Source organism: Pararge aegeria, chromosome 22 (assembly GCF_905163445.1).
Source record: "Pararge aegeria chromosome 22, ilParAegt1.1, whole genome shotgun sequence".
In the NCBI taxonomy this organism is placed as follows: Eukaryota; Metazoa; Arthropoda; class Insecta; order Lepidoptera; family Nymphalidae; genus Pararge; species Pararge aegeria.
This window is the reverse complement of record NC_053201.1, coordinates 11,375,133-11,399,448: the sequence shown is the minus strand read 5'-3', so window position 1 is coordinate 11,399,448 and position 24,316 is coordinate 11,375,133. Positions and strand designations below refer to the sequence as shown.

Sequence of the window (24,316 nt, the reverse complement as noted above, 5' to 3'; positions counted from 1 at the left end):
TGGGATTCGAACTCGGTCCTCCGAAAGCCTCATGATATAATAACACCGGTAACCATTATCTTCAGACTAGAGTCTGGATTCATTGCATCAATCGTGCTTTTCAGCAGAAATAAGCTTGGTGGTAGTACTTTTGACCAGCTGTTACAAAAAAGCTCTATTTCTCCCAGTAGCGTGTGTTAGGAAATAGGGAATTACAGCATTATTACATATTGCTCTTATCTATGATAAAATCTATGATAATTATCTATGATAAACCCGATGATTATATTAAATATATCAACAAATCATAGTTTGTATACTCATTGATAATGTATTGAAAATAGAATAATGGACTTTAGTAGACTGTCAAAGCAAAGTATATGATCTATGGCAGGTAACGCGAGTTTGACAAGATAGATTGGCGGGAAAGAAAAGTTAGCACGGATTTAAATTAATTCAGGCAACAAGAGACAGGCTAATTCTCGAGCTAAGAAGTGTCTTATGTTCTTTTCTAAAATGTTTGACATAATAAGGAAGGTACAAACTACAACCTTCCTTATTATGGATTCTGCAGGAACCAAGAAACCAACAGATACACTTCTAAATCCATACTAATCTTTACAATGAGAAAATCTGTCTGTTAGTCTGTTTATAATAACGTCGTCCATTGTTGATAAATGTGGCCACTGTCCGCGAGGTGGGCCGCTTCGTGTGGCACTGTATTGTTTGTGAGCTGCCAGAAGTGATTCTGAGAAAAGAAACTACCTACTCCCGCTTGATCATTAGATGTTACTGAAATATAGAATACGTGTAGCTTTTATCCTCAAGACGTACATAGGATAATGAAATTTTTATCACGGAAAGGTGATGAGCCCGAGAGATTTAAAAAATCGCCATTGTTATTAATATGCAAGGCTTCACAGCTAAATTGATCTTGGCAAAATTTCGCAACGAGAAATATTCTAGAACCTATCCTGGACACGGGACTAGGATATAAATTTCTTGGATTGAACTTGGCTTATTACGCGTGTCCTGATAAAAAATATTATTATTATAATTATTATTATTATATTATAATTATTATATTTGAGGGCCGTGGGTTCGATTCCCACAACTGGAAAATGTTTGTGTGATGAACATGAATGTTTTTCAGTGTCTGGGTGTTTATATGTATATTATAAGTATATATATGTGTGTTATTCATAAAAATATTCATCAGTCACCTTAGTACCCATAACACAAGCTACGCTTACTTTGGGGCTAGATAGCGATGTGTGTATTGTCGTGGTATATTTATTTATTTATTGTTTAATTTTACTATCCAAGAAAAAGTAACTGCTGAGTGTCTTGCCGGCTAATTCTCGGTAGAATCTGCTTTCAAAAGCTGTGGTAAATTCGCTACAAACACACATACGTAATGTATCAAAAGTGCTTATATACTAACCTATTTGAATTCGACTGTAATAAAATAAAATGTAAATTATCCTACACCAGAGTTGTTTCCTCAGTTAATATTATTTAAAGTAAAAGGAAATAGAAAATACATATAATAAAGGTGTTATATTTTATGGATATATAAATAAAGATAGTATACACTATATACTAAGTATAGATTTATCCACCATAGCGCCGTATTCATACTGCACCGCAAAGTTTGCATCGAGACGACGATAACGGGAAAACTTCCAGCTCTATTGACTGTATGAACAGGGTTGTAGAACGTAGGAAACTTACTTTCGAAGTGCCATAGGTTCTGATCACACTAACGACATAATATTAGCCATGTTTTGCTACAAATAGTTATTGTATCCAAATAGCACGTAAAATGACTATCACATAATAGGTTATCTTGTACCTAAAGATTATTAGTTTGCTTAATTCCTGGTAAAAAATTTAAACATTTATATTGGATAAAAGCAGGCGTTATACGTTGTATAATATATATAATATATTATACAAATTAAGCTTAATTTGCTATACTCTGCGAATTATAAATTACAATGAATAATTATTACCTAACATCACGAAACTACGGTATTAGAAGTAATATAGGATGCTTTTTAGTCCGAAATTAAGCTCAGTTCTCTTGGGAGAGGGGACAAAAGTGTTGGAAAATTTTACACCAAGCTTAGCTGTCCTAAATACATAAAGTGCTGCCACATTTATGAGGCGCATGTCTTTCGAAAAACAAAAACAAAAGCGGACGAAGTCGCGGGCAACAGCTAGTATATACGAGTACATAATTGTAAGGGCATTGTGATAACTTCGTTCGCCAACTTAAACCTAAAGATACGAGGGTTTCAAACGCGCCCTGGTCTACGAAGAGCTCTTCTTGTGTACGCATTAAAAGTGCCACCTATTTGAATAAAGATATTTATGAAAAAAAAAAACAAAAAAACAAATGAATGTCGTAACTAATGTCATGTTTCCGTAATATAGGTAAATCCTACTTTACTGTTGCCTGAGATTGTTTTTGTATAGTATTAATTGATGGACCAAGCAGATGACCCATCTGATGGTAAGGGTAAAACCATTGCCTATAAAGTGCAGTACACTACAGTACACAAAATAAGCAATTCATTTAAAGGAAATTGTATACAATTTTACAATAAATTACCGGTTGATATCTTGGGGATGTCACTAAAAAAGTTCAAAGTTTGTATTAAGCGAAAGCTTATAGAAAAGTCGTATTATAGTTTAAAGGATTACGTAAACGATAAAAAAGCTTGGTTGTGAACAATTGCTCTAACCACTTTGCTTTTTAAATATTTTCTAATGACAATTTGAAATGGTGATAACAAAAAGAACACCCGGCTAAGTTTGTTGCGGGCTTCTTCTTAGACCAGGGCGCGTTTGGAACACTCGTAGCTTTAGTTTTAAGTATGCGACTGTAGTTATCGCCATCACTACTCACTGCAACTTTTGTATATAATCAACGAATTGAAATTGCCATCTATAAATGAATAACGAATAAAGAAGTGAATTACTGAAGGATACTACTGAGTTAATCACTTATTACTCCGAAACATGATCGCTAACTATAGGCCTCATAGGAAGGCTCAGAGTCACTCAGGGGAATTGTCCCCTGAAGAGAACTATGCTTGGAGTATCTCTAAGTTATCAAATTGGAAAAATTAGTAAACTAGAGAATAAATAGCTGAGAAATTGGCGAAGCTAAATTGGCAATGAGAGGGGCACGGAGGATTTTTTTTTTAATAATAATTATTGGTCTTTAGTCCAGTATTTCAGTGAATAAAGAAATGTTTGACTTTGACTTTAAACAGAGCAAAATTTCACAGGGCATGCAAGGAGCACGTCCAGCAATATGCCGTCCTGTGTCCATCAATTTGAGGCGTAGGTGTTAACCCTCATGGGCCTGTAATCACCTACACCGGCAACCACGCCAAATGGATCTTCTTTTAAACAATCTTTAGCTGCACTCATGTTAACTCATGTTGACGGCCGAGCAGCGCAGTAGGCAGCGACCCTGCTTTCTGAGTCCAAGTTCGTGGGTTCGATTCCCACAACTGGAAAATGTTTGTGTGATGAACATGAATGTTTTTCAGTGTCTGGGTGTTTATCTGTATATCATAAGTATTTATGTTTATTACATTCATAATAAAATATTCATCAGCTATCTTAGTACCCATAACACAGGCTACTCTTACTTTGGGGCTAGGTGGCGATTATTTTATTAATAGTTTTAGTAATATATATATAAAAAAAAACTTAAATTTTTTATATTAAAAGCTGTAAAGGCTAAAACTTTTGGACTAATAAAAATGAATATAAACAGTTTTACTGTACACCACAAAGAGTTTATAAACAATAAAAACAATGACAACACAAATAATACAATTTGGCGGCCGTATCGTTTTATAGCAATTTTATTTTGTAATACTTACTTTTACGTTAATATCATTCAACATGTAAGAAAAATTTTACGACAAGTCATCGATGCAGTAAGTTATTTGTGGCTATAACTTACTGCATCGCTACCAGTCTTCACCCTTTTTGCAGTCGGTTATAGAGCAGGAGGAAGGCGATAATAGAGCATGTTAATATAACATTTTGTCGCATAAAGTCTTCAGTGCGATTCAAGTGGCAGTATGAACACCGCTGAAGAATGTTGGAAACTTTTCAACTTTCACAGCGGGATCACTCCAGGGAGCAGATGTGATAGCTAAATGCAGTTTAATCTAATGGCTGTAAAACTTAGCAATTAACGTCGACGTTTTTCCCAAAGCATGATTCACTTGGCTGAAATATTATTATGACAAACTTCCTTTTAATAACTTAACCAACTTATGGTGGCACTCTATGTCTACCCTTAAAAACTAATCGAAACGAATCCTACTCTTTGGCATCTAAACCAGTAGTAGGGTTTTTAAGTAGGGCTGCATCAAATAAATTACTAATATTACCAAAGTTTGACGGCCGATTGGCGCAGTTTGCAGCGACGCTGCTTTCTGAGCCGAAGCCGTGGGTTCGATTCCCACTACTGGATAATGTTTGTGTGATGAGCATGAATGTTTTTCAGTGTCTGGGTGTTTATATGTATATTCTATGTATTTATGTATATTATTCATAAAGATATTCATCAGCCATCTTAGTACCCATAACACAAGCTACGCTTACTTTGGGGCTAGGTGGCGATTATTTTATTTACCAAAGTTCAGAATTCTTTTATTTTAATAAATATAAGCCCTTTTCAAAAGTCAAGTCTGTCTGTTTGTAGTGACACAAAAAGCAGATTATACCGAGAAAAAGCCGGCAAGAACCTCAGCAGTTGCTCTTTTCCAACATCATCTTACAGTTTACCAATCTTTATAATTTATACTTTTAGAAATCGTAGAGTACTTAAAGCTAGGCATAAATGAATTTTGAATAAACGATTGTTATCTATATGGCTTCACAGCAAAATCAATTTTGCCGGAATTTTGCCTATATATATCTTGAATCCTGGAAACGGACGAAGGATGAAAGGAAGCAAGGAAGACGCGAAAATTAATAAAGCCGTTACGTCGCGTACGCTCGTAATTAATTAATGTCTGTATTGGTTGTCACTTGTCACTGAACTAGTGGCGCCGCGTTCCGTTCGGCCCGTCTCCGTCGTCGTCAGCTGTCTTCATCATATCGGCGCCCACAGATACTCTCATTAAGATAAAACTAAAAGTTCTTGCCGTGATTACTAAGAAACGAGAAAAAACTCAGCTGCAGTAATATAATTTATAACGTGAAAATTCAGAATGGCAGGAAAGCAATATCCAGATTTTCCTATATCTCGAAACGGCGTATCATAGCCTCTATGAAATCTTGGATTTTTGCCAACTACGTGCTGGTAGCTGACGTGGAATGCGTTTTAAAGTGGATTAGGCTGTGCTTGGGATGTGCTGATCCAAGCTTGATACACACCGGCAAGTTGAACTATTTAAACTTTGCATTTTTAAGGAAGGTTGATGCGAGAAAGGTCAGTCTCAAAGTTTTAAGACACATTGTGCAAGTATAAAAAGAAGAAGAAGAATATAATCGTTACATAGTATAAGCAAAGGCTTAGAGATCTTACCCTCAACAAACGCCATAGTAAACGCAAGAGTCAAATTCAAATATCTCTTTATTCAAGAAGGCACATAGATAGCACTTTTGATGCGGTCATGACATTCAAAATATGTTTTGTAGTGTCGTACACCTAAAACTAAAGCTACGAGGGTTCCAAACGCGCCCTGGGTAGGAAGAAGTTTATTGTGGGCAACAAACTTAGCCGGGTGTTCTTTTTATCACCATCTCACATGAAAATATTTAAGAAGGAACAACTATATAGAACGAACAAATATAGGTATTTATGTTATATATTTGTATAATTTTAAATCTTATTTATTGCACCACCTACCTCTTTTCTATGTTTTTTTCCTTTAACGCCATTGGTTGCCTGTACGAAATCGCTATGTAGCGATAAGGCCACCAAATTGTACTCTCTTGATATGTATTTATATCTCTGTAACTACTTTTTTTTCTTTGGTGTACAATAAAAGTGTATTCATTCATTCATTCAAGGAACCTTGTTAGAGTACTTTTACGTAACGATGATGATGTTAAGACTCTGAGCCTTCTTGTGAGGTCCATAGTTAGCGACAATGTTTCAGATCGCTTACTTTGGGCCTACAACGACAAGAGCAGCTTGCAAAAATAATACCCACCACGGTTCATACACTTAAATAACCGTAGCTCAAAAATCCACATCTCAAGAACAGCGTAAGAAAATCAACCGTAAATTTTGACAGGAAAAATTAACCGTTCTTGCGGCGTTTAAAAAAAACTGAAACATACTTGAAGTCTCGGGAAACAGCTATTATGTAATAATTATTCGTTTGTAAAACAGCCTATTACTCGTTTGTAAACAGTCGCAAGCGGTGATAGCTCAGTGGATAGGACTTCGACTTCACTGTAGGGTTCGAATCCTAGCAAGCACCTCTAACTTTTCTGGGCTATATACGTTTTAAACCATTCAAATATCACTTGCATCAACGGTGAAGGAAAACATCGTTAGGAAACCTGTACTGTGCTGTAACTCTCAGGGAGTTTTCCATAATGTTCTCAAACGTGTGTGGAGTCCACTAATCTGCACTGCGCCAGCGTGGTTGACTACGCCCCCCCCTTATTATGGGAGGAGACCCGTGCCTTATAGTGGACCGGTGATGGGTTGATATGTTGAATACAGCCTAAAGGCAGTTGAAAAGATAAGAAGGCACACGAGTGGTGGTATAAATACTTAATAAAAAATTAAAAGAATCTCCCATACTAATGTTTCAACAATTTTCGTGCATTTTTGGCACAAGAACTGACTACTAAACGATAAGGAAGTGGAATCAGGCTTTCATATCGGCAAGCGTGGGATCACGGCAGTAAACCCTTGGATTTTTGCCAACGAGTCTACAACCACGCGCTGCTAAACTGATGCTTCAAAACGGATAGCAAAAGCTCATTATTTTCGATACAAAAACAAAAATTGTTTTTACCGAGTTGTACACACTACAAATGGTAATGTCTAGACTTACAGATAAATATATATGATTATCTATGAATAGACAGTCTTGTTTGTCGGATAGAACTCGCGACTCCTAGGGTTGTTAATATTTATTAACAACCCAAATACTACGACAATACACACATCGCCATCTAGCCCAAAAGTAAGCGTTGCTTGTGTTATGGGTACTAGGATAACTAATAGATATTTCTATTAATAATATCGTTATATAAATACTTTTAATTTACAGATATTAACTATTACTTAATTTACAAAGACAAAATAAGTTGTTATATAATGTTGTTGAACATTAATTGTTTGAAAGTTTTAAATGCCAAATATTTCTTTACTCAAATAGGCCCATAGATGGCACTTTTGATAGATCATCATCATCCTATCGACCCATTACCGGTCCACTACAGGGCACGGATCTCCTCTCACAAAAAGTCCACCACGCTGGCCCAGTGCGGATTGGTGAATTGATGCTTACATTTCATCAAAAATGTGTACACTATAGTGAAAGGATTGCGATAACTACATTCTTAGCTTTGTAAGAAATCACTATAAAAAACGATATCTTTAGGTATTTTGTTTTTGCATGCATTGACTGTTGAGATAACATCTACTCTTGTGAATTGGTGTCTGACACCCAAATCTTTTTATCAATGAAGTGCTACTGGAAATTCATGCAGAGAATATTTCAGTAAGCCCACTTAATGCTATTAGATAGTCACTGCATGGTTATACCACTACGTTATACAATAGGTAGATGATGATTCATATTTGGTTATAACTAAATACCCGAATATGTAACAAAACCATCAGAGAACTTTCAAAAATAGAAGATGTTACAATTAGAATAAAAAAACTCAAGTGGAAATGGACGGGGCATGTAGTAAGAGGAATCGAGAAATGGAACAAACATTTTTTATTTTGGTACCCAAGAAATAGAAAAAGGGAAAGAGACAGACAATTTCGAAGGTGGGAAGACGAATTGAAATCAGTAGCAGGGAAAACATAGTCTAGGAAAGCTTTAAACTGAAAAGAAGAGTGGAAAAGAATGGGGGATACCTTTGCTAACGTTGGGCAAACAGACTAAGTTGTCGGTGTCTTTAGACCAGAGTCTTTAATATTAGTGTGAGTTGAAAAACAACTGTGTCTGAATAAAGGCTTTATTATATATTATTAAATACCCTAATACTCTCTCTCCTTTATCAAGGGAGGCCTATGCCCACCAGTGGGATATTAAAAGGCTGAAAATGTTTAAGTTTTGAAATATTGGAAAGAAGCAGGCGTTACTTTGCGGAAATCCATGATATATGAAAAGCAGGAGAATCTGTATGGTGTTATTTATAATTTCTTCAATCCTTATACTCCACACCAAATAGATCTTCGGCAATGTACCCTCTACGCTCGTTACGCTCCGAAACCGGAGCATCCTCAGGAGATGTTGAATTTACAATGAACTTACATTGAACTTAACAATTATTCATCGTATTCAATTATTATTAAAAAGATTATAAGCACATCGTTTATTTCTTTTATCAAAATTGCACAAATTATGAGTAGACTATCCCAGCTAGATTTTATCTGTGTTAAGGTTGTTAATACCCAGCCCTCTCCCCCGGAAATATACATAAACAGATTGAAATGAAGTCATTACTATGATAAATATAATACGTAATAAAAGTCGAAATGGGTTGGATTATTTGCATCGTACTGAAACGCGAAATGGCTAGATGGAATTTCTGTGCCGGCACAGGAGCATAGAGGTAAAAACCATCCCCGTTTTGGTCGAAGTCTTCCACAGATTTTCATAATCCTGTTAGTGTACCCCTTTTTTAAATGCCCTTAAGTTTAAAAAACTTAATCTGCGAATGAAAATCTTTAAAAAAAACTTCTCCCTAACTAGAGTCCATAAAGAATTGTTAAGTGAGACACAAGAGCTTTGTTTTGACGCGATAAAGTAATTTATGGGCGCCCTTACTCAGACAGTTTTACGAGCGATATAAGAATAATTTTCTAATGAACTACTTAAATAAGTTGCTAGACTTATAGTAAACTAGCTTTCATCCGCGGCATTGCTCGCGTGGTAATTTAAAAAACTTTGCCACAAGGAATAAATAATATATAAATTAATATACTACGAAAATACACACATCGCCATCAAGCCCCAAAGTAAGCCTAGCTTGTGTTAGGGGTACTAAGATGACTTTTAAAAAACTAAATCAATGAATTTAGCAGTTTACAGTAAATATTTTACCTCTCATATTCTAAAGTTCCACCGTCATGTTGAACGTTTACAATAAAATAGGGAAAATGGGAACACTTTTGAGGTAGCAACTTTCTATGGGTTTGAACGCAGCGTTGGTCGAGACCCAAAGAGCTGTAGAGGCGACATCAAGAGAGTAGTAGACTTTTTAAACTCCCCACAAAACACCTATGTCCAGCAGTAGACGTCAATCGGTTCATAAGATGAGGATGAGTATTTTGGAGCAATGTCGAAGATGTACCAAAAATAAAGGAGTTTTAATTTATATATCTAGGGTATAACAGGGGAAGAAAGGTGGTATGTTCTATACTTTAAGCTTTTATTTACTAATTAGAAATTCTACCCAGAGGATGTTGCCGGCATCCGCTGATACATAGTTGACTGATTTTAGCCACGGTGAAAATCCAGAGAGATTTTCGAATAATGCGGTATTAAATATAGTGACTATATTAGATATAGTCAAACTCAGACGTCCTCTCTATTTCCTTACTTTCATCGTCCGATCAAACGGAAAATCTAATACTACCGGAAAGCGGTTACGGTAGGACGTGCCCCTCGAGGCACGGTGAATCACCGCTAATTACCGAACTTCGGGCTGGTACTTAGAGTTTTTTGCTAGAAAATCCCAAAACTTCCCAAAGGATCGAATCCAAGACCTCGCGATCTTCAGTCGAATATGCTCACCACTCAACCAACGTGTTAGTAAGCTACCCGCTAGAACAGAGATAAAGAGTTGAGAGAAATAAATTTGACACAGTTTGTCGGCTAGATAACAATAAATAAAATTATCGCAAAAGATAATCTTATCTCGCATATATTATTGCGAGATCGTATTGTTAGTCGTCAGTAGTTTAACGAGCCACTATGCTAAGTGTAAAGGCTTCAGTATTTCTAAGTGTTTGCTGCATAGCTAGCGCTCAGTTTTATGAATTGAATATAGTGCATCATAACGATTTCCATGCTAGGTGAGGCTTTTAAAATATCACTGTTTTTTTCACAGAGGAAATCCCTGATGTATACCGCATCGTTGGGAGACAACCAGCAGTTGGGACTTGCACGCACTAAAAGCTTTATGTATGCCTCGATGGACCTATTTGTGACAGTATGGTTTACGTTTTACCACTATAAAACAGAACTTGCACACAAAATACGCAACAGTCATCAAGTGAAATAAATAAACCAAGACAATGCCATTTAGTCCCAATGTAAGCGTAGCTTGCGTTATGGGTACCAAGATTACTGATGAATATTTTAATGAATAAAAATACTCATAATATACATATAATAACATAATAATAATAATGTTTATTTTGGAAAAAAATCCATGGCTAGTAACAGTAATCTTATTATTCTAATTAAAGTAACCTATAATTATAAATATCTCCTAATTAAGGCAAGTTTCCTCTTGTGCACTTGGTGTAGGAGTGTGTACCAACCCAGTGATCCATAAAGGCATTTTCCCATTTATTGCTTAATATTTTCTAAATAAATAAAGAAAAGTAAGTTAGTAAGTAAGTTTGTTTCGTATAAAAGCCCATTAACTAATAAATGCACCTTGCAAAAAATCACAGACACACACACATAACAGAAAAAAATAAAGTAGTGATCGACGAAGAGGTAGATGAGACAAGGAAGAAGAATAGAGCAAAAATAATATAGACATATGAAATGGGGATAAAGATATCCTTTTCCTACGGGTACATCATTATCCTATACGTTCCACTGCTGAACTAATGCTCGCTCCTAACGGAAGGGGTTTTACAATAATCACCTCGCTGGGCAGACGGGTGGTGGTTACAGTAGTTAGTTGGTAGTAGTAACACAGAGGATGCTGCTGCCCGCCATCCGTTACATTCACTTAATCAACTCGTACGACGCCCGCGGAAAGAGCAGGGGTGGTGACAACTGTTATAATCTGATCTGCCGTCGACACACGGCCTATGTCTGTGTGTCTTACGGATTGTGTGATGGGATATTTTTAACAACCGACACAATAGAATCACTGAGTTAAATTCTCGAAAAGGATTTATTAGTAATGAATGAAAATGCCTGTTCTCTAGTTACTCCGTGTAACCAGTAAAATTACCGGCTTTTGATAAACAATACAGGGTGTGGCCTTAATATAAATACCATACACTAACAATTTAGCGCGCCGTACCATTTTACACCGCATCATCATTTAACACCGGTCTGATCGCAGTCTAAGGGCTAACTTGTGATACAATAAAACGAAATAAAAGTCCAGTAATTCTGTCCTCAATCTCCGAAGATCGATATCAACCAAGAAGTCAGGATGAGCCTTTAAAATGAAAGCAATATTCAAAATGGATTGAGAGTCATTGACTTTACCAGAAAATTAGAAAATATGACCAAATTATCTTTTTTTTATAATTTAGTTAAAAATAAAACGTTAGACACATATAACTTATATCAATAAGAATCTTGTGATAAAGGTATATATTTTTATGGCTTTTATCAATAACGTGATTCTCACCTAATTTCATCATAAGGTAGGTGTATTTTATACCAAATACTGATATTATGAAAGTGAAAATATGTGTCTTTTGCTTATTTGGTACATATTGCGGCTCTGCAGCTGAACAGATTTTGATGAAATATTGCATATCTGTAGATAAATATCTGAAGTCTTCTAGATAGACATCTATCTATGTGCAAACCATGCGGTAATTTTTAGCATGCCAAAACAAACGAACAGCCACAAACGCGGACGAAGTCTCAGACAATATGTTTCCTTTTTAGGATTTTTTTAAAGAAGTGTTAATAAATATTTTTTTACTATGTGGTGCTCCACAAAATCGTTTATTGGCAAATTTTAAACCACAACTATTGAAGGGTAAATATAGTTTAATTAAATAAATAAATATAAATATACTACGACAACACACATAGCCATCTAGCCCAAAAGTAAGCGTAGATTGTGTTATGGGTACTAAGATGAGTGATGAATATTTTTTATAAATAATATACATTAATACTTAGAATATACACATAAACATTCAGACACTGAAAAACATTCATGCTCATCACATGATTTTCCAGTAGTGGGAATCGTTCGATTCCCACAGCCTTGGACTCAGAAAGCTTCGAAAGGGTCGCTGCAAACTGCGCCAATCGGCCGTCAAAATTGAATTGTTCTTTATTTCAGATTTGTAGAAACCAGTCCATCTGGATCAGTATGCAACCCAGAAGTTGACCCTTGCATCGGTGGGTTCGCTCGTACCGTTACACTTATAAGACAGGCTTTAGAAAGAGAACCAGATTCCATAGTACTGAACGGTGGTGACAGTTTTCAAGGCACTATATGGTACAACCTGCTAAGATGGAATGTCACCCAAGAGTTTATGAATATGATACCCCATGATGCCCATGTAAGTACACGTACACTTTGTATTATAGCATTCATATTTTATTAGCTAGGAGAGAGATATGTTCGTAGTATTTCTACGTGATTATAGGAGAAAAGTTTTATTTCAACAAAACACAAAGAAATAATACTTGGAAAACATTAAAAAAAACTTAGCTAGGGTGCATATGTGGTATTTAAAAGAATAGCTGGGCATGTGAAACTGATATAAAGGTGGAATGGCGGATAGTGCACAAATAAAATAAAATAAAATAATAATAATAAATAAATGAAATAATGAATTTTTAAATTTTAAAACTTTGTCTACTCTATCGAAGGTTTGAAAGGCTTATTTTAACGAGAAGAAATCGTCAAGAGACATATCAGTTGTTTGTTTCTATCGTTTTAAAACTTTTTTCTATTTCGTAAGAGATAAAATGTGGTCTCCTTCAAGCAAACTTTTCACTAAAAAAATCGATGATTGTGAATTATATAATATGTGTTAAATATGTTTCAGTAAATTTTATAATTTTTACTGTAGTGTTTTTGCCTACACTTCAAAGGAAGAATGAAAAGGAAATCAAATTTATAAATTGAGAATGCATGTATAAATTGACAGGATGTGAATCTCTGGCCCGACTCTGTAGCTACCAGTTAAGCCACTCATTCCACTCACTCATTCCATCGATGCCGAAATAAACTTGATTCTTCTTATCTAAGATAGCTTGGAATCTTCTTCAGGAGGCATCATCATCATCATAACATCAACCCATTACTGGCCCACTACAGAGCACGGGTCTCCTCCAACAACTAGGAGGGGTCGTAGTCCACCACGCTGGCGTAGGGCAGATTGGTGGTGGTTCGAAGGCTTATTCCCATTTAAATAACACTAGAAATTAGTCCATCTGATTAAAGTCTAAATTTTTTTTTTCTTAATTTAAATTTCATTTTTCTACAGGTTCTAGGAAACCATGAATTTGATAATGGTATAGAAGGTGTAGTACCGTACCTTCAACACCTGAATTCTACAGTAGTTGTTGCTAATATAATTGATGATGCAGAACCAGATATCCAAGGCTTATATCAACCAAGCGTAGTAGTAGAAAGAAAAGGTCGTAAGATTGGAATTATTGGAGTCATAATATCTACCACAAATGTAAGTTATTTCTTTTACAATCTTTCATGTAATCAGTTAACTAAGTATTCTTAATAGATAAGAATACTTAGTTACGACAATTCATAAACGATGATAATCTGACCGCAGCAATAAGTAGCCTATACACGCGGGGCTACTATGCAACATATATATTAATAATGGACTATGTTATGTTTGATACGTTATGCAATTGGTATTTTGACAGGAATTGGCATCCACTGGGAATTTGACATTTGTTGATGAAATAGAGGCGACCAGAAGGGAAGCTGAAAAACTGCATGAAGAGGGCGTGGACATAATCGTTGTTCTATCTCACTGTGGACTTGAAAAAGACCAGTAAGAATTTCTAAGAACTATTAATCAACTATTAACAATTGACCTTTGTGATAGAGCTTGTCGTAGGAAGTACTTCCACTATGCCTATATCTGCCACCAAGGGACCTCTTTTTGGGACCCCAACGTCCATCCTTTCTCCGAACTATGTGCCCGTCCATTGCCACTTCAGTTGAGCTATGTCGGTAACTCTGATTTTTCTACGGATCTCCACATTTCTGATTTAATCACGTAGAGATACTCCGAGCATATCTCTCTCCATCGCTTGCTGAGTGACTCTGAGCCGTCTTATGGGGTCCATAGCTAGCGTCCATGTTTCGGAGCCATAGGTCATCACTGGCAACACGCACTGTTCGAAGACTTTGGTCTTCAAGCGCTGAGGGATTTTACTTATTGACTTTGTATAGTTCAAAATAAAAACATGTACTTTTTATTACAGAGAAATCGCACTGAAAGCCAGTCCATACATAGACATAGTAGTAGGAGCACATAGTCACTCATTACTAATAAATACGGAGCCACCAGCGGGTATTCCGTTTGTACCTCAGGGGCCCTACCCAATTGTGGTTGAACAAGATAACAGATCTGTAAGTAAATTAACGTGAAAGCTGTACTAAGAGATAATAGCTGAATATCCTGTCCTTCGTTTTCCTTCCATCTATGTAATATAAAAAAATATTACAGCAATAATTTTTAATTTTGTAAGTTCTAAATTTGGAACGTTTAGAAACTAGAGTTGTTTCTGAACCATATAATAACTATAATAAATCTATAATTTTATTGAATACACTTATACGTTTTTGAAAACGCTTCCGCTACATAAATTGGGGTAGCTCAGCAAAAACTCAATGTATAAACCTACTTTGGTTTTTCTGCTTATAAATTGAAACAATGAAATTTAGAGATCAATTACGAAATTCTGCTATTTCCGATTTATTATGATTCAGATATTTTACTTATACTTTTCATGGTAATTTAAAGACATGTCCAAACCGCGGCGACTAAACTACGTCTTTAGCGGCATTCAAGTTTGCATGCAGCGTGGGACCTATCCCAAGAAGCTTGGGTTAGAGCTACTGCTCTGAGGCTGATACTAAGGCATGTTCAAAGTTGTAAACTCTGTATCGCCAAAGTAAAAAGAACCTAATGTAACTCGTTTTAGAGTCGCAAATCGTGTACTTCTATTTTTTATTTTACAAACGTTCTATCAAAAGCCTGAGCTAAAGAAAGAGCAAGTTTTAGCTTTAATACAATGCTAATAAGATTCATATTGCTCCGATGTTAAATTATTCTACACTCGAATAAGACTCATCGATTGCGAGCGACCAAATCTTGTACCAAGGCTACAGGAGGCATATGAGTAGCTTCTCGCAAACTTAAGCGCCTGCAAGGACGCTGCGTCGAGGCTCTTGCCTTATGCATACTGAATTTATTATTTAGGTGCTCGTGGTGCAAGCAGCAGCCCACACAACGTTTGTAGGAGAAATTAAGCTTTACTTCAACGACCAAGGAGATCTTGTGAATTGGAGTGGTGACCCTCATTTTGCTGGCAATGATGTTGAGCAAGGTAATGAGACTTTATAAAACTGATGCTGATGTAACTTGACCTACTCGTGCAGTGCAGCGCACAATTTCCCTTGTGCAAAGCCGTGCGCTATGATATTCTGAAATGGACTTCTAATCTGCATATAAGAACAATAGATGAGATTGACATTGACTTTTATAAGCGGCACCAATTATTTCACAGTTTTAATCCTCACTTTTAATGCGATTTGATCAGGTATAACTATTATTGCATTTTTAAAACGGTTTATCATCCGTTCCAATTTCATGAGGATCAGTTCTGATGAGAATTTAACTGATGAAACTTCTACATGGAAATAGCAATCCATAAACTGCTATGAGTAGTCAGATAAATAAACAGTTACTTCACTATTAATTACCACTAAACTTACAATTTTTAACATAAAGCTTTCAAGAAAACTGCTTACTTTTTTTTTCAGCTCCCGACGTGCTGGCCAAAATTAATGAATATCTGCCAATCATAAACGAAAAAGCCACAGAATTTGTAGGCATTTCTAAAGTGCAACTATCATCAAGATGCTCTTGCGGAGAATGTAACCTTGGGAGTTTCATCTGCGATGCATTTATGAATGCTGTAAGTTTATTAAGATGTAATTATTTTAGTTAATACATCCATCCATCCATTTCATCCTCACAAACTTTCACATTTATAATATTAGTAGGATGGTACGCATGCATTCCATCGTTGTACCATATGCCTTGCGACTTGATTTGCGAAGAGTTATATCCTTTATCTCTGACAATATTTATCAAATCGTATACACAAAAGTATACACTTTCAAATAAAAAAGTAAAATTTATAAAAATTTCATCCCATTTCTGGAGGAAACTTATTGTTTGGACTCAGTATCGATTATAAAGCATCCCCCGGTGAAAAATTTCAAAATATATTAAATGTACAGAAATCTTCCAGTAACAGTTTTATTATAAGTATAGATTTGAACTATGTGGTGACGGCAGATCGGAATACAGTTGCAGTGTCATACGAGGCGACTATAATCGACGAGACGTCCTCTGTGCTGCTAATACTAAAATCTGCGTCGACAGCCCGTCTGACCGGTGTGGTGATTATGGGCACACCCTCCCGCTAGTAGAGGCTTTAAGTCCAGCAGTGGATTGCTATAAGCTAATGTTGTTGCTCCGTTTGATTAATCACAAATGCTAATCTTTTGAGGAAAATAGAGCTTTACTTATTACTTTTTTCTTCTTTTTATGATAACATTTAAGAAAAAGAAAAGAAAGGTTTTGCAGAATTTACCGGGTCCATCCGTTTAAATAAAAACTCATTTTGTCGAAGCGATTAGTTAGATAGCTAGCTTCTATAGCAACGAGCGAATCTTAGCGCTTCTAAGTCAAGGGACACCTATTTCAGATAAATTATTACATCATATTAAAATACTATCTAAAACATACACCATTTATTAATTAACACCAATATGCAGGTAAGTATAATAATGTTCTTTTAGCAGGAGTTATGCTAATACATATTTATAGAATGCGATTGATACGAGTATATCTGAACATTACAATAAATAGGACGGTACAGGAATAACCGTTTGTAGGACTACAAAATCCAAACTGCTGCAGGCTCAATACGACCGGTAATCTTTTATTAAATAATCCTTAATACAATACCGAGGTTACTTATATTTTTCCAATACTATATATATCATCATCATCATCATCACATCAACCGATAGACGTCCACTGCTGGACATAGGTCTTTTGTAGGGAGTTCCAAGTTCCACGATTCTGAGCCGCTTGGATCCAACGGCTACCTGCGGCGCGCTTAATGTCGTCTGTCCACCTCGTTGGGGGTCGACCAACGCTGCGCTTACCAGTACGGGGCTGCCATTCCAGCACCTTGGGACCCCAACGTCCATCCTTTCTCCGAACTATGTGCCCGGCCCATTGCCACTTAAGCTTCGCGACTCGTTGAGCTATGTCGGTAACTTTGGTTCTTCTACGAATCTCCACATTTCTGATTCGATCGCGTAGAGATACTCCGAGCATAGCTCTCTCCATCGCCCGCTGAGTGACTCTAAGCCTTCTTATGAGGCCCATAGTTAACGACCATGTTTCAGAGCCATAGGTCATCACTGGCAACACGCACTGTTCGAAGACTTTCGTCTTCAGGCACTGAGGGATTTCTGACGAAAAGATGGCACGGAGTTTCCCGAACGCTGCCCATCCGAGTTGGATTCGGCGGTTCACCTCCTTCTCGAAATTGGACCTACCTAACTGGATCGTGTGTCCTAGGTATACGTATTCGTCAACAATTTCGAGTGCAGTGTTCTCAACGATTACTGGTTGAAGCGGAACATGAGCATTAGACATAATCTTCGTCTTGCTCATGTTCATTCGTAGGCCAACCTGTTGAGAAGCTCTGCTGAGGCCATCGAGCATCGTATTTAGGTCTCCCAGAGTCTCTGCCATTATGACTACATCGTCGGCAAACCGAAGTTGAGTGATGTACTCGCCGTTAATGTTGATGCCAAGTCCGTTCCATTCCAGAAGCTTAAAGACGTCCTCCAACGCAGCGGTAAATAGTTTCGGGGAGATAACATCTCCCTGTCGCACGCCTCGCTGCAATTGGATTGGTCTCGTAGTCTGATCCTGTATACGAACTGACATAGTGGCGTTTTTGTACAAACACTGCAACACTTGGATATACCGGTAGTCAATTCGGCATCTCTGCAGTGACCTAAACACAGCCCAAGTTTCCACCGAATCAAAGGCTTTTTCATAGTCCACAAACGCTAAGCAAAGTGGCCGGTTATACTCTTCAGTCTTCTGTATAACCTGCCGCAGCGTATGAATGTGGTCTATGGTACTAAAGCCCTTACGGAAACCGGCTTGTTCGGGAGGCTGGAAGTCATCAAACCTACGAGCGAGACGATTCGTAATGACTCTCGAAAACAGCTTGTAGATATGACTCAACAGCGAGATGGGTCTGTAATTCTTCAACAAGGTATTATCACCTTTTTTGAAGAACAGAACCACCACACTCCTGTGCCATGCCTCTGGCGTTGTGCCTTGGTGAATAACGGAATCAAACAATCGCTGAAGGACTTTCAGTATCGGTTTTCCACCTGCCTTCAGGAGTTCTGCCGTTATTCCGTCATCACCCGGCGCCTTGCCATTTTTAAGCTGCTTGAGAGCCACACTAATCTCGTATAGGCTGACGTCTGGGATATCTTCGGTATAGTGTCGAGTTAATTTGGCTCTAGGATCCTTAGCCAAATCTTCAACAGGCGTCTGTACTGTGGTGTACAACTGTCCATAAAAGTTCTCAACCTCACCCAAGATCTCAGGTTTGGAAGAGACAAGACTACCATTATTGGTCTTCAGTCGCATCAACTGGCTCTGACCGATAGACAGATCTCTAGCGAACACTTTAGAGCCTCTGTTTTGCTCGATGGCATTTTTAATACGCTCTGTATTGAAGTGCCGCATATCACGAGTCTGTGATTTAGAGATCTGCCTATTAATCCGCCGGTAAGCGGACGCGTCTGCTATAGACTGTAGTCTCATCTCTTGCCTCTCCGTCATAAGCTTGAGTGTATTGGTTGAGAACCTATTGGCCTTGTTTCTACGGTGGGCCTTGTAGAATTTGGACCCGACTGTTTGGACAGTTTCCACCAGCCTGTTGTTCAAATCGTCCACAGTGTCGCAATCTGCTAGGCAACCGAACCGGTTCTGTAGTTCTAGTTGAAAGCTCTCGGGGTTTTGAATATGGGCACGAGTAGGCCGGAGTGTAGACTTCACCAGTCTGACTCTTTCAAGTTGAACGTTTATACTCAATGTGCCTCTTACCATACGGTGATCACTTCCGGTTTTAACCCTGTTGATCACAGAGACATCATTGAATACATGCCGTTTGGTAGACATGATGAAGTCGATCTCGTTTCTCGTGGAACCATCGGGGCTTATCCAGGTCCATTTCCTGTGTGGCCGCTTCTTGAAGAAGGAGTTCATCATATAAAGGCCCTCCTTCTCCATGAAGTCAGCCAACATTTGACCCCTGTGGTTCCGTTGCCCATACCCAAATTGCCCCACCCTCAACTCTGAACCAGTTCGCTCGCCAAGCTTCGCGTTGAAATCCCCCATCACAATATTGTAGTAGGTGTTCGAGGCATGTATGGCTTTTGAAATGTCCTCATACAAAACCTCTACATCCTCGTCTGGGTGTGCCGAAGTCGGCGCGTATACCTGTATGACCTTCAACGAATACCGTTTGGTAATTCTGAGTATAAGGTATGCTACCCTGATGCTATTCCAAGATTATCGAGTCCTCCCCCTCTCGCCGGACTTCAGACAATCCTATAATATCCCAGCGCAACTTGCTCACCACTTCTTCCAGCTCAATCACCTTTCCATCGGTCCTCAACGTGCGTGCGTTGTATGTTGCCAGGTCAAGTCGTCGGGGTTGGCAGCGGAATCTCTGCCGGAGATTCTTAACACCCCTTGCCCCGCCGTTACCATAACCGCTGCCAGAGCCAGGAATAGCGGGGCCGCCGGGAACTAGGGGCTGTGGTTTTTTTCTCCTTCCCATTAAAGATATGCCCGATAATGACCACGCTGGGCAGGCGGGTTGGTCATCGCAGGGCTAGACTGATCGCCCCGGCGTCGCTGCTGCCCGACACCGGTCTGTGCCATTTGTTCAGCCTAGCCAATTCGAAGTGGTTATACCGCCACTTGTCGGTCGCCAGAGCCTCGTCGGTTAAACGGCAGGGTGCACCACGTGCAGGTGAGGTTGGCAATTTGGGAGGCTGACTGGTACTAGCCACACCCACTTACACCCCCTATATATATATATATATATAACTTTTTTGCATGAAGCCAATTGAATGGAAAAATCTACCGCCTTCCCGCCATTTTTCCAGCAGTCGTACCACTCGTTTTTCGTTTAAGCCCGCGCCGAGCGCGCCGCTTGTCCAATGCTGCCACCCACGTGACCACAGATAACGCACAATATCCATGGACGACAACATCCACTTAATAGCTAAACTATTTTTTTCTGAACAGGCAATTGAAAAGGCGCAGGGAAATCAGTGGAATTACGCACATTTCTGCTTTATTAACACGGGAGGCGTGAGAGTTGACATCGATGCAGGAAGTAAATTTATCTTAATTACATTTTAGAAATCAATAATTAAGCAGTGCATAATGGTACACAGAGTGACATATGCGCTGACACAACTCACAAGTACGGAATTAGTGACTGATTTTGTGTTGTCAGTATTTTTAACTGGGGATATTAAGTTAGCTTTAACCGACATTAATATTTTAAGTGAACGCACAAAGTCTGCGACTGGACTGTGCTCTTCTATCTGTAAAGCGGGAAGTACTTATTTAATTCTTTCTTGCACCAGGGCTTGAACTCGTTTGTGTCTTAACACATTATTAGGGCATGCTACGACAAGCAACACGTTGGATACATCCAAACAAACTTCACGTTTAATCTGTTAATCTTTTTCAGATATGACATTCGAAAAGCTTCTGTCATCTACACCATTTGAAAACAGAGTGGAAGTATTTGACCTAAAAGGGCAGTATGTTTTGGAAGCTTTGGAGTTTGCTGTGGCTAACGATCCTTTTCCAGGTGCAAGAATGTTACAAATTTCTGGTAACTGTCTATTATTTTTATATTAGAATTGTTATTTACCAAAGTTAACAATTGTTATTTTATTTTAAATCAGTTTTCAAAATGAGATTTGAAATGTGAGATGGCTATAAATGAGATAATTTAAACTGTTTTCCTAATTCAAAACAAATCCCAGGACAGGCTGTTTCAAAAATACTAAAGGAATAAAATAAATAGGAAAGGATGCAAGGCACAGTGTGGCTGCTATGATTCTGTTTTTGAAAGCAGATACTGCTGGATAGAAGCAGGCGTTACTTTGCGGGATTCCATGATATATTATAAAAATAATATCAACATCTTCTGAGAATGCTCCGATTTCGTAGCAAAACGTGCATTGCCAAAGATCTGTTTGGTGTGGAGTATAAAGATTGAAGAAATTATAAATTACACCATAGTACAGATTCCCCAGCTTTTCGCGGAGTATAGTAAATTAAGTTTAATTTTCATAATAGATACTGCTGATCGTAGTAGGGGAAAATCAATATAATATAGCGTTAATTTACAACACTGCTATAATTTCCTAATATTTTACTCGTATTATTGTCACTAGTATATTTCTTATAATAGAATAAGTTGCCGAGATATTTTCAATTTTTTTTCTTTGATATTGTTTCTGAACGCAGGGTTACGAGGAGTATTTGATGGTCTACGCCCAGTTAACAGTAGAATTGTTAACGCAACCGTCCGGTGCAATGACTGCGATGTACCTCGGTATGAGCCTTTAGACGTCAACAAGACATATAAGGTCGTCTCACAAAGTTTTCTTGGTGAAGGTGGCGATGGATTTTCGGTAAATATCTTATTACAATTACAACTATTTTTTTTTTGAATAACATTATTTCATATGGCTCATAAGGCTGTGAGAATTAAGATTTGCTTTCCAATAAATTCGCAGTACCAGTTCGGAGTTTATATAGTCACATTCGTGCTAGAGAACATGGTACATTCTCTGTCAATAATGGTTAAGATTTTCGTACTCATATTGACAATGACATTTATGGCTGGATATCAGTTTTATAGCGTATTGAATCTAATTCTAAATTTAGCTTAACGTTCATTCTATATCATAGACTTCGGTTAAGTTACTCCGTATATTACTTTACTTCTATCCAATTTTTTCATGTGAAACATCTATAGGCGAGGGTAAACCTGAATGTGGGCGTGACGATACAGGATTTGGCGATGCATCGCCTTGCTTTATGATGGAATATATGATGTAATACGTAGTTAAGTTGTCGCGATTTCAAATTAATTTTTAAATTTGAAATAACTTTTTTAATTTTATTTTGTTTTAAAAAAAATGTAATAAACAGTCTTGGTTTTATGGAACATATTTGTAATGCGTTATCCTTTCAGTACGCTATATCCGATTCCTGACGTAATCTGTTCTTTTATGCATACAACTTATACAATTTCAATGTTTTACATCTGCCAAGCGTCCCATGACGGCTCACACATTTTTTTTATTTATTTGGTCTATCTTTTGCTTAACAGATGGTATCCAATAACCGTGAAAACGTGGAGGTTCTTGGAGTGGACTATGAAGTGCTAATGGATTATGTGCGACAACAGTCTCCAATAATCAAGGACCTGGATGGACGCATCGTGATCTCAGATCCTTGTTTACAAAACTAGTTTTAGTTACCAAGTAATTTCGGTTATAGGCAATAATTTGCGTACAACCAACAGAATTTTTTGACCTGAACTGCATACTGGAATTACATTAGAGGCAAAATTTAAATTTCCATCTCTACGCAGGATTATTACAACTCAACATCCAACGCCGCTGTATTCAATTCTTAATGCTAAACAGAGATCATGATTTCTATAATTATCATAAAATATTTTTCTTTACTATCCCTTCAATAAATTTGAATTGTAGCTCTAGTTCTGCAATCGAATAAAATAATTAACAAGTAAAGGTTTAGCTGAAAAGCTTATAGCTGTTTAGCTGGAGTTAATGAAATGTACTGGAGTTTTCTCATTGGATCGCAGGACAGGAACGATATTGTAACGAGGTGTCGTTATAGTCGAATTTATTTTAATGTTTAATTTAGTTTCGCAATTGTTTCAGAAAAGTTATTTAGAAAAATTGGTAAACAGAACTTAGATGTAGCTGCTGTTAATAAAGTTGTACAATCAATGTTATTTATTGTGATAAAATAATAAAGATAATTGAACAAATTAAGCGCAGTTTTATTTTAATTGTTTCATCTAATAACGTAGTGCAATTGAAAAGCATAATCAATAACGTCGCTATTAAAACCGGCCTCACAGAGACTAGTATGATGGCGTTCATGCACATATCCCATTGTTAAAAGGTGAGGTTAATAATTACGTTCGCTAATTTAAAAGTAAAGTTCAATATTATCATCATATCAAACCACGACAGGGCATGGGTCTCCCACAATATTCCAAATTTCCATTTCCATCTAATCACAAAAATGAAGCGTCACGTTTTAATTAATCAATAACAGGCAGACAAGAAGCACACACACATACACACACAAAACTTAATTTCCCGTCGTTTTATGCGTTGGGGGTTATTATAAAGTATCCTAAATGACTGGCAGACACATCAAGCAAGTCGCTAGGAGCTGCTGGACACAATCGGATTTGGAACTTTCTGCAGAAAACCCATGACCTACGTAATGAAATTCAATGGTTTAATATGATTCTATTATGATGATTCTTGGAGCATTCTAGAGATGTTATAATTTTTTTTTTAACTAAAGAGGGGAAGGAAGTGTGACAGGTCTTTGGCTTTCATTAGCTTAAAGCTCTGCCTTCTAGCTTCAATTTTGCCTTTTCCCGTTAATATCTTCCTGTTATTCTTAAGTAATTAAAACTGCATTTATGATATTTAAGCTTTAAGACTTAAGATTATTTGGAAACGAACATTATTTTCATTATTATTATTATCTATTGGCATAGACACCCCGGTAACATTTTCAATA

At 37.3% G+C, this 24,316-nt stretch overlaps 1 protein-coding gene across 1 annotated transcript; it reads left to right on the top strand.

The window, feature by feature from the left end:
* Window positions 1-10,136: 10,136 nt before the first annotated feature.
* On the top strand, window positions 10,137-23,484 carry LOC120633709 (apyrase-like). Its single transcript, XM_039904027.1, has 11 exons — window positions 10,137-10,240; window positions 12,442-12,664; window positions 13,598-13,795; window positions 14,001-14,131; window positions 14,568-14,715; window positions 15,569-15,695; window positions 16,132-16,286; window positions 20,741-20,831; window positions 21,195-21,341; window positions 21,983-22,149; window positions 22,854-23,484. Exons 1-11 carry the CDS (start codon window positions 10,140-10,142, stop codon window positions 22,992-22,994), a joined length of 1,629 nt encoding a protein of 542 aa, XP_039759961.1. The 5' UTR covers window positions 10,137-10,139; the 3' UTR covers window positions 22,995-23,484.
* The last annotated feature ends 832 nt before the right edge of the window (window positions 23,485-24,316 follow it).